This window comes from Gambusia affinis, linkage group LG02, assembly GCF_019740435.1.
Source record: "Gambusia affinis linkage group LG02, SWU_Gaff_1.0, whole genome shotgun sequence".
Classification (NCBI taxonomy): domain Eukaryota; kingdom Metazoa; phylum Chordata; class Actinopteri; order Cyprinodontiformes; family Poeciliidae; genus Gambusia; species Gambusia affinis.
In genome coordinates, this window is record NC_057869.1 from 29469119 (window position 1) to 29482648 (window position 13530).

General features: G+C 41.4%; 2 protein-coding genes across 2 annotated transcripts in view; both read right to left on the bottom strand.

Moving 5' to 3' along the window:
• cdh8 (cadherin 8) overlaps positions 1-13530 on the bottom strand; it is a 374224-nt gene that overhangs the window by 152796 nt on the left and 207898 nt on the right. The window lies entirely within an intron of this gene.
• Positions 310-8872, bottom strand: LOC122842087. Its single transcript, XM_044135629.1, has one exon. The coding sequence runs from the start codon at positions 7515-7517 to the stop codon at positions 1656-1658; it is 5862 nt and encodes a 1953-aa protein (XP_043991564.1). The 5' UTR covers positions 7518-8872; the 3' UTR covers positions 310-1655.

Here is a 13530-nt window from a genome sequence, read left to right on the forward strand (position 1 = left end):
CTGAGTGATCATCTCATACTGTGCTAATTAACCTGCTACTTTAGCCATCCATCAGCATTACTTTCTATTGACAGAGGATGGTGTTGTAGCTGGCTATCATATAAAACCCTTATAGAATATATTTACAGTTTTTCTGGACATATTTGATATTATTTTCTTCAATGCCTCAATTACAAACTGTAGCACAGTAAGCCCACACAATAACCTAACCTTGACTATGTTCAATAATGTTTCCTTATAAGAATATATGACTTAAATTGCAATAACGTGTTGAAATTATTATGTGCATCAAAGCCAAAGGTCTGTATGTAGCGCCCCTTTGCCTACTTTACTGGCAAAACATCCAAAAATCATGTAATTAACTAAATATGGGACGCCCTGAGTTCTTATCATTAAAAGGTGATAAAACTGCAGTCGTTATTATCGGATTTGTTATGAGTTCCCTTATAAATGTTTTGTAATATGCCCTTTTTTCCAAGAAGAATCTGTTAATAAAATAATGAATTGAAACAGTAAATGTCTTTCTTCTTTTTACTATGAAAATATAAATCAAATATCTTACATTTGAAAAAGAACCATAAACACAAGCAAAGAAATAAACAAAATATGCAAAATCACCAAAGTCATTAGCAAAACCTAAGCTATGCCGGCTTTATAATAACTAAAATGTCCCACAAAGTTACCCGTTGCAGGCCTGTACGTTGCTCGGGTGCGTTGTGGCCTGAAAACTAAACACTGGCCGCTTCACTCAATGAGCAAACAAAAGAAAATGAATCGATACCTGACTCGTTGCGTTTGGAAACGAAGAGTAGAGCGTTCATGTGCTCACAGCATGGGCCTGTCGCGGCTCGTGGCTCCGCACGTGTCTCCTGCATGGACTCCCGCAGCACTGAATCTCCCGGTCCCCACCGTGTAGTCGATCTCGGTCGTCTTTTCCAAACAAAACCTCAACTCCTTCGGCGTCCAAGACGATTCTCGCCTCCTCGGTCACACAGTTCAGCAGTTGTGTAGCTCACCACGTAGTAGCCAGCTCACTTCACTGTCTCATAACCTAGCGTGCTCTCGCGTATGTCACATCAGTTTTCACGACTGTCCAAGCTGCGACGTCTTGAATAAACAGAGAAAAAATGTCCCGCAGCACATAACTAAAGTCCACTGCTTTTATAAATGTCCTTGCTGAACACTTAACTGCAGCTGTCTTTCCGTAGCTGGGAAAAGTTTAGGCTTAGCATATGCTAACTGGGAGGAACGATCGTGCAGACTGTCTCCTTCACCCCTCTCTGTCGAACTCTCTCTCTCTCTCCAAGTACACATCCGGGCAAGGATCAGTATCATTAACCAATTAGAAATCAGTAAAATAATTCGCCAATTATTAAATACAGAAATAAAATACAAAAATTGTACACAACAAAAGCATTTAACATAAGAATATTACTAATGTTTAGAAATTGCTTTTAAACCTTTTTTTTTTAAAACATTTTTCTTTTTTTAACATATTTAACATTCACATGAATTGAAATGAATGAACCCAAAATATAGCACGGGCTACACTCTCCCCCACTCAAATGGTTTACATGTCCCTATGAAACCCAATTCCCATGAACATGAATAAAAACACAATTCCTATAACACAGGAAAATGAAACAAAAATTCCCTTAACCAATCTTTATGACTACACCCCTATGTACTATAGTCAAAGGCTGGTCTCTAGACTTCCCTACCTCATCATAAGTCAGTCTGACAACAGGCTTAATAGTCCTCTTTTCACCTCTAAGGGAATGTCTCTGAGGTCTGACTTCCTCAGTCAACTCTGCATTATCTGTAAGTTCAGTTAACGGCACTACCTCATCGGCAGCATCAATGTCACCATCGCTAGAGCCTGTAATGGGTTCTGACAACACATCATGTTCAGTCTCTTCAGCATGTTCTGATGCACTGTCCTGCTCAGCAGTGTTCTGTACATCACGTCCACAATCTCTTTCTGCGACAGGGTCTTCAAAATCCTCAGATTCGGACCTCCATCTGAATATAGGCTGATATTCAGACTCAGAAGCACTAGACTCCTCTTCCAGCAAATAACATTCCTTATCTCGAGACCTCACACCATGTGGTTGACGTGTCCCTGACTTCCTATGACTTCTAGTCACAGGCCTTGTGGCTTGCGGTTGAACATCTGAGTCTTCAGAAATCCTCACCAAATGTCCAATAGGCAAAATATTGTTTCTGTGAATAGTTCTCAGCTTCCCCATCCCACTTTCAGGCTTAACCCTGTAGACAGGCAAATCAGGGAGCTTTTCCACGATCACATAGGGTAAAGAGTTCCACCTACTCTGCAACTTATGTTTCCCTTTCAACCCCAAGTTCTTCAGAAGCACTCGATCACCCTTTACTAAGGCTTGGTTGCGTAGAGCTCTCTCATAGTTCTTTTTGTTTCTCACATGAACTCGAGTTGCAGACTTGGTAGCTAACTCGTAAGCACTCTTTAAGTCTCTTTTGAGATCTTCCACGTAACGTGAATGACTAACTGGTTCTTGGTCATCAGTACCAAAACATACATCAATAGGCAATCTGGCCTCTCTGCCAAACATGATGTAGTAGGGTGAAAACCCAGTAGCATCATTCTTGGTACTGTTGTACGCATGTACTAACTGACTCACATGACGACTCCACTGACGTTTGTGAGTATCTCTCAAGGTTCCCAGCATAGATAACAGCGTCCTGTTAAAGCGCTCTGGTTGTGGGTCGCCCTGTGGATGATAGGGTGTCGTCCGTGACTTACGGATTCCCAAGGTTCTCAGAAGCTCCTGAATCAACCGGCTCTCGAAGTCACGCCCTTGGTCCGAATGAATTCGAGCTGGAAGACCATAGTGGACGAAGAACCTTTCGACCAACACCTTGGCAACAGTGACTGCTCGTTGATCTTTCGTTGGGTATGCTTGCGCATAGCGACTGAAATGATCGGTCACCACGAGAATGTTAGAAACTCCACTAGAGTCTGGCTCCAGCGAAAGAAAATCTATACATACAAGTTCCATAGGTCCTGCAGAAGTGATCTGGTGTAATGGAGCAGCTCGTGGACATGGACTCTTCCACATGACACACTTCCCACAGTTGCCTATGTACGTCTCAACCGTGTGTCTCATCTTTGGCCAGTAGAACCTTTCTCGCATTAGTTCTACGATCCTCTCTACACCCAAATGTCCCATGTCATCATGCAATGCATGACACACTTGTAGTCTGAACTCTTCGGGTAAAAGCAACTGGCGATGTCGTCTACCAGAAGCTTTGAGTTTCACTCGGTAGAGTAATCCGTCTTCAATCTTCAGTTTAGTACTCTCTCGTTTCAACAAAGAAACATCTGTATCAGTAACATGAGAAGGCCAGTGACCTGTGTTCAAGGCCTCTCTTACTATTCTGAGGACAGGATCTCTATGCTGTGCCCTCTGCAAGTCTTCAGGGGTTAACCGTTCTAGTTGTCCAACATTCAGATGAGTTGCAAAACAATAGAGCTCAGGAATACCCTCTACAGGAATTCCCAGTCTTTCAGCCATACACACATCTTGTGCACACACTTGACTGCAAAGTGTTTTTACATCATCCTGGCACAGTTTCTTCCAAGGTTCTGCTTCAACATCTGACCAGTTACGTGAGAGTAAGTCAGCGCCAACGTTCACCTTTCCAGGGTGATACTTGACTTCGAAGTCATACGTGGCTAGGGCTGCAAGCCATCTGTGACCTGTTGCGTTGAGTTTCCCAGTTGTCAGCACATAGGTGAGCGGATTGTTGTCAGTCATCACCGTGAATCTCACACCATATAGGTAGTCGTGAAATTTGTCTACCACAGCCCATTTGAGTGCTAGAAACTCAAGCTGGTGGATGTGATACTTTTGCTCAGCGGCAGTCAATCCTCTGCTGGCGAATGCAACAGGACGGAGACCTTCAGGATAAACCTGGTGTAAGACTGCTCCTAAACCTTTGAGACTAGCATCGGTGTGCAACACATAGTGCTTGTTAGGATCTGCAAACGCTAACACAGGTGCATTAGTAAGGCATCTGATGATGTCGCGAAAAGCTTTTGTACATGCATCAGTCCATCGTGATCCGAAAGGTTCAGCCTCCTTGAAATACTGATGATCTTTCATGGCTGTAGGCTTCTTGCCTTTCCTCACTGGAGGATACCCTTTGGTTAGGTCTGTCAAAGGTTTAACGATTGAGGAGTAGTTCGCCACAAATCTGCGATAATAACCACAGAAGCCGAGGAATGACCTCAGTGACTTAAGGTCAGTAGGTTGTGGCCACTGGGTTACAGCTTCAACCTTAGCTGGATCTGCCGCAATCCCATCAGCAGAGACAATATGTCCAACATACTTGACTCTGGGTTGACAGAATTGGCATTTGTCCAAAGACACCTTTAGACCTGCCTCCTCAAGACGGTCTAAAACTTTCATGAGTCTCTCCTCATGTTCTTCCAACGTAGCACCAAACACGATCAAGTCATCAAGATAAACAAGGACTTGTAACAAGTTCATGTCTCCAACGGCCTTCTCCATTAGACGTTGAAACGTCGCCGGAGCTCCCATCACTCCTTGGGGCATACGCTCAAACTGGTAAAAGCCAAGAGGACAAATGAACGCGGTCTTATCTTTGTCTTGTTCAGCCATCGCGATCTGGTAATAACCACTACGAAGGTCTAAGACAGAGAACCATCGACTTCCGGCTAAACAATCCAATGCGTCATCGATGCGTGGTGTGGTGTACTGGTCTGGTATTGTCTTGCTATTCAGAGTCCTATAGTCTATGCACATACGCACGTTGCCATTCTTCTTTCGTGTTACCACAATAGGCGAAGCGTACGGACTCCTTGACTCTTGTATCACTCCAGCGTCCAACAGCTCTCGGAGGTGTTTACGCACGTCCTCTATGTCTGCAGGCGCTAAACGTCGGGATCTCTCACGGAATGGACGGGAATCAGTTAGACGAATGTTGTGCTCAACGCCTTTGGCTAAGCCAACATCCCATTCATGGAGTGAGAACACATTGCGTCGACAACAGAGTTTTCTCTTAAGTCTCTCTTTCCATTCAATGGGAATAGGCGAATCCCCAAAGTCTATCAAACTCGGATCCAGTTCATCAGTGTTTTTGCTGTTTACAATAGGACTAGCCAAATCAGCAGACTGAACTGTACCTAGCGGAGTACCTCGAGGTATTGTAATCTCCTTCTTAGTCTCGTTCTGAATCAACAGAGAGAAACAATTGGGATCAATGGCGCTAGCAGGAGCAACTACAGGCTGGAACATCACTCCATAAGGTAATGCTACAGTGTCACTCGTCTCCACCACAATCATCCCTTTAACTGCTGGTTGAGTTAGATCCAGTTGACATGGTATACAGCGACTCTCTTGTGGGGTAAGTGTCAAGTCGTTAGGACCTATGTACTTCACTAAGCCCACCGAATCATCAGGATTCGTGTCATTGGTACTGGGCAGTACCGATTCCCTCGTCTGTCTAGTGTTATTGATTCTCAAAACACGGGCTAAAGCCTCACTCTTTGGATGACCACACAAGTCAGCAAGTCTGTGGAACAAATTAGCATTTGTGCCTAGAATCACTGGGACCTGATCTGGTGTGTTAGGCCCAGGGCAAATCAGTGCCAACACTGACAATGTCTCTGACTTTCCAGTTAGCTCCTTTGGAAACTGCATGTCAACTACAATGTATCCTGAGTAAGGATAGCTTGTATCACTTAGTCCCCAAATGGCCAAACCAGACACTGGTTGTATGGGTATATCTGACAAGTGTTTCTCGTAGAATTCTTGGAAAATGATAGTTACTTGGGACCCACTATCCAATATAGCTGTACATGGGTTACCTTTCACTCTCACTTGCACTGTAGATGGTGGACCAATGAGACCTTCAGGAAGCGGAGCATTTGAGCTTGTGCATGCTTCCTGTTTTTTAGAGAAACAACTGATGGTCTCACTGTTTGTATTGCTCTCATTCAACTGCTTGCCTTTTGCTTTGTTAAGCGAAGCTATGAGTCTCTTTATGACTCTTTTTTCATTCTCGGGAGATGAACACCGAGTGGCAATATGGCCATCTTCTCCACATCTGTAGCAGAAACGCTCACCACCTCCAGGACTTGGAACTTGTCTAGAACCTTGTCTTAGGCTCTTAGTCCCGATAGCGGTTACCATAGCTGAAGGATCAGTTGTATGTCCTTCTTTGGACTTCAACTTTTTGCTTAATCTTTTAACTTTCTTACGTAAAGCAGCGGCCTCTGACTTATCATTGCCTGAAAGACTCGGACTTAGCATAGCTGCAGGAGCACTAGCTCCTTCACTTGCCGAACTTTTACTCATCTCAAACACTTGAGTTTTCAAAGCTTTGAAATCAGCCTTTAGCACTTCTATGTCCACATCATCATCGACTGAGTCTTTACTAGCAGCAACATTTTGAATACGTGCATTCACCTTCTTTCGTGTTTGCTGGTATTCTTCTTCTGTTCTGATTTCAGACAGTAAGTCAAGAAAGTTGGGAGGTTTACTACGTCTCTCCTTCAGGCGTAGCTGAAGCAACATCAAGTCTGAGTCAATAGCACCACGAAGCAACTGTTCAACGCGCACTTTGTCTCTTTCATCAGCTGAAACCCCTCCTTTCTTCACCACTTTGGCCAGAAAAGGTTCAATTCGGCGAACATAGTCTGACAGCTTCTCACCAGACTTCTGCTGTATGAGCCGGAAAGAAAAATACAGATCTTCGGCAGACTCAGCCGAACCAAATGCGCAGTCCATCGCATCCAGAAACTCTTGGGTTGTGGCTCCTGGTTTACTGAGGCGTAGTGACTTGGCAATTTCGAGAGCAGGTCCTCTCAATCCCTCTAGTATTCGTCGCCTTTTCTCTTGTTCAGTGAGTTCACTCTCTTGGACCATCAATGTCGCCTGTTCGAGCCAATATTCTAAAGTTTCTTCTCCAGCTGGTGTGGGAATAATACCAGAAAAAATCCGTAATCGGCGGTATCCATGGCTCTCAGTTTGACTTCTGGTAGTGCGGCTGACCACATCGACCATGGCACGCAAAACTGACTCATCAGTGGAAGACATGCTTTGAATATCAGCAAAGGTCTTTCCCTCTGACGATAGAAATCGTTGTAACTTGACTGAAAAGTCTTCAGCAGGAGCAGGAGTAGTGGGCTGTTGACCATGAGTTATGATCTTCCAAACAGCACCATCACTGGATCGAACTTCAGGAGGAACTAGTCTCGGGTCAATGACTTCTCTACATTCACAGAGAACCAATACGCCATCGCCATCACTATAGTGCCTTGTCCCTCTCACTCTCACACGACCCCAACATCGAACTGAATGTAGCTCTTCCTCGATTTTGGCCACTTCGAGATCTTTCCCCACGCCTACCACTAATATAGCATGAGTGACATCAATAATTTCAGCGTCACACCACTCGCTAAACTCTGCCTGCCACTTACTATCAGTCATACTATCAGTCGTACTATCAGTCATGTCTGAAAAGTAAGAAGTTCAAAATGTCAATAACAATGCGCAGAAATACACTAGAACAAAGAAACAGGTTCAGAAATTCTCATAACAATCCCAGCGGTGCCTCCATTTTGTGTAGCGCCCCTTTGCCTACTTTACTGGCAAAACATCCAAAAATCATGTAATTAACTAAATATGGGACGCCCTGAGTTCTTATCATTAAAAGGTGATAAAACTGCAGTCGTTATTATCGGATTTGTTATGAGTTCCCTTATAAATGTTTTGTAATATACCCTTTTTTCCAAGAAGAATCTGTTAATAAAATAACGAATTGAAACAGTAAATGTCTTTCTTCTTTTTACTATGAAAATATAAATCAAATATCTTACATTTGAAAACAAACCATAAACACAAGCAAAGAAATAAACAAAATATGCAAAATCACCAAAGTCATTAGCAAAACCTAAGCTATGCCGGCTTTATAATAACTAAAATGTCCCACAAAGTTACCCGTTGCAGGCCTGTACGTTGCTCGGGTGCGTTGTGGCCTGAAAACTAAACACTGGCCGCTTCACTCAATGAGCAAACAAAAGAAAATGAATCGATACCTGACTCGTTGCGTTTGGAAACGAAGAGTAGAGCGTTCATGTGCTCACAGCATGGGCCTGTCGCGGCTCGTGGCTCCGCACGTGTCTCCTGCATGGACTCCCGCAGCACTGAATCTCCCGGTCCCCACCGTGTAGTCGATCTCGGTCGTCTTTTCCAAACAAAACCTCAACTCCTTCGGCGTCCAAGACGATTCTCGCCTCCTCGGTCACACAGTTCAGCAGTTGTGTAGCTCACCACGTAGTAGCCAGCTCACTTCACTGTCTCATAACCTAGCGTGCTCTCGCGTATGTCACATCAGTTTTCACGACTGTCCAAGCTGCGACGTCTTGAATAAACAGAGAAAAAATGTCCCGCAGCACATAACTAAAGTCCACTGCTTTTATAAATGTCCTTGCTGAACACTTAACTGCAGCTGTCTTTCCGTAGCTGGGAAAAGTTTAGGCTTAGCATATGCTAACTGGGAGGAACGATCGTGCAGACTGTCTCCTTCACCCCTCTCTGTCGAACTCTCTCTCTCCCTCCAAGTACACATCCGGGCAAGGATCAGTATCATTAACCAATTAGAAATCAGTAAAATAATTCGCCAATTATTAAATACAGAAATAAAATACAAAAATTGTACACAACAAAAGCATTTAACATAAGAATATTACTAATGTTTAGAAATTGCTTTTAAACCTTTTTTTTTTTAAACATTTTAACCTTTTTCTTTTTTTAACATATTTAACATTCACATGAATTGAAATGAATGAACCCAAAATATAGCACGGGCTACATGTAAATATCCTCATTTTTTGAGAAACTTAAGTTTTATGCGTCTCTTTCTCTCACCAGTGGTGTTTTAGTTTGATTCGTTTCATTAGGCCTCGGCATCTGGTGTAGGCTAGAAACCAACCCTTCACAATCGCTTCTAAACACTCCAAATTGTTCTTGTCTAACAATCTATAACCTGTTATGCTCCTCTGACTGTGTCCAAACAGAAGCATTTATTAAATGTCTTAATAATTACGGTTGTTGAAAATGGAATTTCAACAATGCTAGCTGCTCTTTCGAAGCATTCGTAATAGCGATGGTTTATGTGGGCAGTGCAAATGGATGAATGAGCTGACGATTTAAAAGGTTTAGCATATAAGCCATCTGGCCTTTGTCAGGTTCTTCATTTAAAACCCTAGTCTTTTTATATAAAGGGAAAGTTTGCTAGAGATGAAGTACATCCCAAAATCTATGGAGAATCCTAATTCATAATGTCAATGGAGATGAAACTTAGTGGCAAAAAAAAAAAAAAACTTCAGAAAAGTACAGATCCATGACAAACCACTTTTATGATGGCTTAAAATTACATACCTGAAAAAGATTTAAATTTTTCATCTACTATAGGTAAAATATGGAAGGAAATATATATATTATAAATATTTTCTGAAGGACAAAACAATGTTAAAGCTTCCATTACTCTATCTTTGATAGAAATGAATGATTTTTATATTGAGCAACCAATACATTATAATAAGTCAATTGGCAACACCCCTGAAATTCTGAGTGTACACTTTATCCAAAATCTTAAATACCACAGAAAACTTTCAACAATCAACACCAACAATAATATGTTATGAATATCCTAAAATTCATTATTTATTTATTTTTTTAGATGAAGAGGTGCAGGGGGAAAAGATTAGCCCAAAATCCTGCCACCAATGTTCCCATCAGGATATTTGTTCCCCAATTCTGAGTCATTAAAGACTCAGTTCCTGTCTGATACTGAAGACTGGTAGGTTACAGAGGTTTTGCTCTTTTACATGGTTGCTGTGTAACTCATACTTTACTCACCAATGACCTTCTTAATACTTACTGTCTCTAGTATCTGTTTGAGAGCTGTAATATCCTGCTTCAACATGAGCTAATTGTAGGAACCAAAGTTAGAATTTCCCAATGACACGTCACCTGCAATTTATCATTTAAATTTATGTACTCAACAGACATAATGCTACGTATTCCCCTACAGTCTAAAAAAATAAAAAAAAAATAAAAAAACATTTCTCCTGCTGAGAGAGTTTAGAAATAAGCTGTGGGCAGGCAAATAATAGCTAAATAAAAGTCAAAATGAACACAAGTGAGTTTTAAAAAGTAATCTTTTATTGGTTGAGTTTTTATGCCACCCACAAAGCCATGCCGCCCTGGGCATTCAGCCACATTGTCCAAATCATAAACCACACCAAGTAAAAATACATACATAAATACATACATACATACATACATACATACATACATACATACATACATACATACATACATACATAAGAATTACAATTTCTTTTGAAAAATACAACAAAGACATAACATTGTCGCATTCACTGAAGGTCACCTCAGTTCTGAAAACAGCAGCACATAAGAATGGAAACATTTCTTAAATACAAGGTGAAACTTCATCGTCTAAAACCAAAGAATAAAAAGGAAACCTTGAGCCGCGGCTTTAAAAGGACAGGGGACCGTTGGGACCCACGCTCATTCACTTCCCCTCCCACATTTTCCCAGGTGATCCAGAGATTTACACCGCCGTGGTTCCCCTCGAGCCTCAAACGTGTTTTACTAATGTCCGGACTATTTCCACAATCTGTAGGGCACCAGAAAGGTTAAAATGACACTATCAGTGAGTTACAGCACAATGCAGTCCAAGCTTTGCTTTGGTCTGTTAGATAAAGGTACAACTATGGAAGCTTTGAAACATTTTTTTATATTTTTTTTGTACCTCCTCTACATACATCCTCCGACCAACCTTGTTCTGCTATCTTGGTCAACATAATATTTAAACAGCATCTTAGGCAAAGTGCTGTGTTTGATATGCATGCGGCAGGTAGACATGAAAAGCTTGTTGTTCATCGTTGAGTGCTGCCCTCTTCATTTGACATCATATTATTAGCCAGGAGTGGCTGAGCTGCTTCCTTCCTTTCTGCCTCTTCTGGCTAAATTCATGCCGTTCCTGAGCTACTCTCAATTGTTTAAAAAGTCAAAAATATGCTAAGCGCCTCTGACCCCCTGTGGAATTGTGAAACGTTGCATAAAAGTCACGCTGGAATTCATGTAAAATATGAGAAAATTCTATTTATAATATATCCCCGATGCTTTAAAAGTCTGTACTTTCCTCTTTTCTAGGCGGTGAGTATGAAGGAAGTTGAACCCACTCGAAGTCGCCGCCGTTCCGGCGCCAGCCGTGCATTTGAGCCGACCGCCGTCTAAGTACAACATGTGGCACATTAGCATTCCTAAAAGTCACACTTTAATTGGTTGCAGATTAAAGTTAATTGATTTAGCTGATAGTTTTAAGGCTCCTGGAGATAATTAAGTGCAGTGTTGAGAATTTTGATATGTTGACATTTTGAGAATGAACAACCTGTAACGTGTGGATACAACACAGCGTTAACTAACATCTTAATCATGCAAATTGAAAAACACGGCTGATTTAATTATCGCTGGTCCAATCATTGGTCCTCATTAATTACTTTGGGCTTATTTATTCATAATCACATATCTTTTCCACTTACTTCCCAATTATGCAGGACGGTCTCTCAGACTCCCGCTGATATAACAAACCCTAATTCTATTCCTGCTTCGTTAGAGGATGCATGTAATAGGACGCCGATGGGACGGAGGGACAAATGAGCATTCAAGGTTGAAGAGAAGCAGCAACATGACAGGGAAAAATGAATATATTATCAGGATTTCACACAGAACTGATGCACACACTGAACTAATAACACCACAAACTACTGGCCAACACAGAGTGTGTCCATCTTTAACCCCTCAAGCATCTCAGACCAATCAAAGAACGAACGAGGAACATCTGCTGGAACAACAGATCCTCTGTTGGGGGTCTGATCTCTGATGAGCCAGCTTGTGTCCCACAGGGGAATCAGATCTCATCCGACTGGTACCCTGAGACAGCAGCGGTTTAAATCACACGCTTTGTTTCACGTTCTGAGTCATTTCTGAGATACTGTAGGGAGTGTGGAGCACAAACATGTTGCAGGGAGGGATTTAGTGCAACGCCTGTCTGGTCTGGATGAATTGCGCAGGACGGCATTGGCCCAGGCTAACATGAACCCTATTTAATTAATTTTTACAAATGTTTCCACCATATCAGACTGGAAATGTTGCAAATGTTCTTTACTTAGTGCTAAGTACACAGTTTAATATATTTACACGGGAACTTAGTATGACTATAATCAGTAGCTATTTTGTAAATAGAGACTACTAGCAGCTAGCTTAAGGCTCTAGGACTAACCAATCAGGGTTTAGAACAAATCCACCGGAGTAGAGCTTTCAACTCCTGATAGGAGAATAACGGCTCATTAAACTATAAAAGAACCTGAACTTCATAAACCTTAAGGACAGGCTCTCAAAGGGATTGCTGTGTTAGCAATTCTTTATATGTCACGTATATAGTCCAGATTTTTTTATTAACAATTCCTTCTCTTGCTGGACATTGCACATCTCGGTGTAGTCAATGTGAAACGTATGGCGTGGGTGAAAAGTGTAGCAAACCAATAAATTAAAGCACAGAACAAAAATACTATATGATCATCTTAATTATAATTAGCAGAAGGCTTTATCTCATAAAAACTGCATATTGTTGTGAAGCAGTTCATGGTATATTAATGAATTAAACTCTGAAGGTCTTAGGCAGTATACCGTTAGAGTCTTGAGTGGATTGTGACTGCTGATTTTGTTCCACTGAAAACATTTTATCTGTCAAAAGACAGTGCAAGTCTTTTGACTCATCTTGAACACGGTTTAATTTTATAAATACAGATAAAAGAAAATACATTACTTTCATTTTCAAGCAGAAAAGGTTTGAATTTCTCTCCTTTTTTGCAGCTACAAACTCACAAAAGGGTGAGTTTGACAGGGAAAAATGAATATATTATCAGGATTTCACCTGCACCACCTTTAAGCACAGACTGTCACAACTTGCCAACACTTTTCATTACAGTTTAAAGTTTTACAGCATTTGTTCAGTTCAGTTCTGTTAATTCTGCATTGAACATACTTTTTGTGTGAACCTCCTTGTTGTTTCTACACACACTTCCAGTTGGCTCTCAAAACAAAACCAGAATGCAAGGTGCTGCAATTTTCAATGAAGGCTTGAAATTTATATTCATTCTTATATCGCAGTGCAGCTTGTGTCCTGCTCCCTGATGAAATCATATGAAATGTGGCAAACGTCTGTGTTGCACTTCCAAAGAAAAGAGCATACCACACCCCTCAGACTGTTGACTTCCTGTTCTTAATTTAAAACGATACTTCATGTCTCATCATAGTAACAAGACATGGGCATGAATATTAAAGTCATATTAAGTTAAGCTTTTACCGTTTTTGTTGAACTAGTTTTCACTTTTGCTAATGCGCTAATTCAGAGCTAATTTTACATTTGGCT

Excerpts from the sequence above, each read along its gene's own strand:
- LOC122842087 (XM_044135629.1), bottom strand. The coding sequence starts at position 7,517 with ATGACTGATAGTACGACTGATAGTATGACTGATAGTAAGTGGCAGGCA.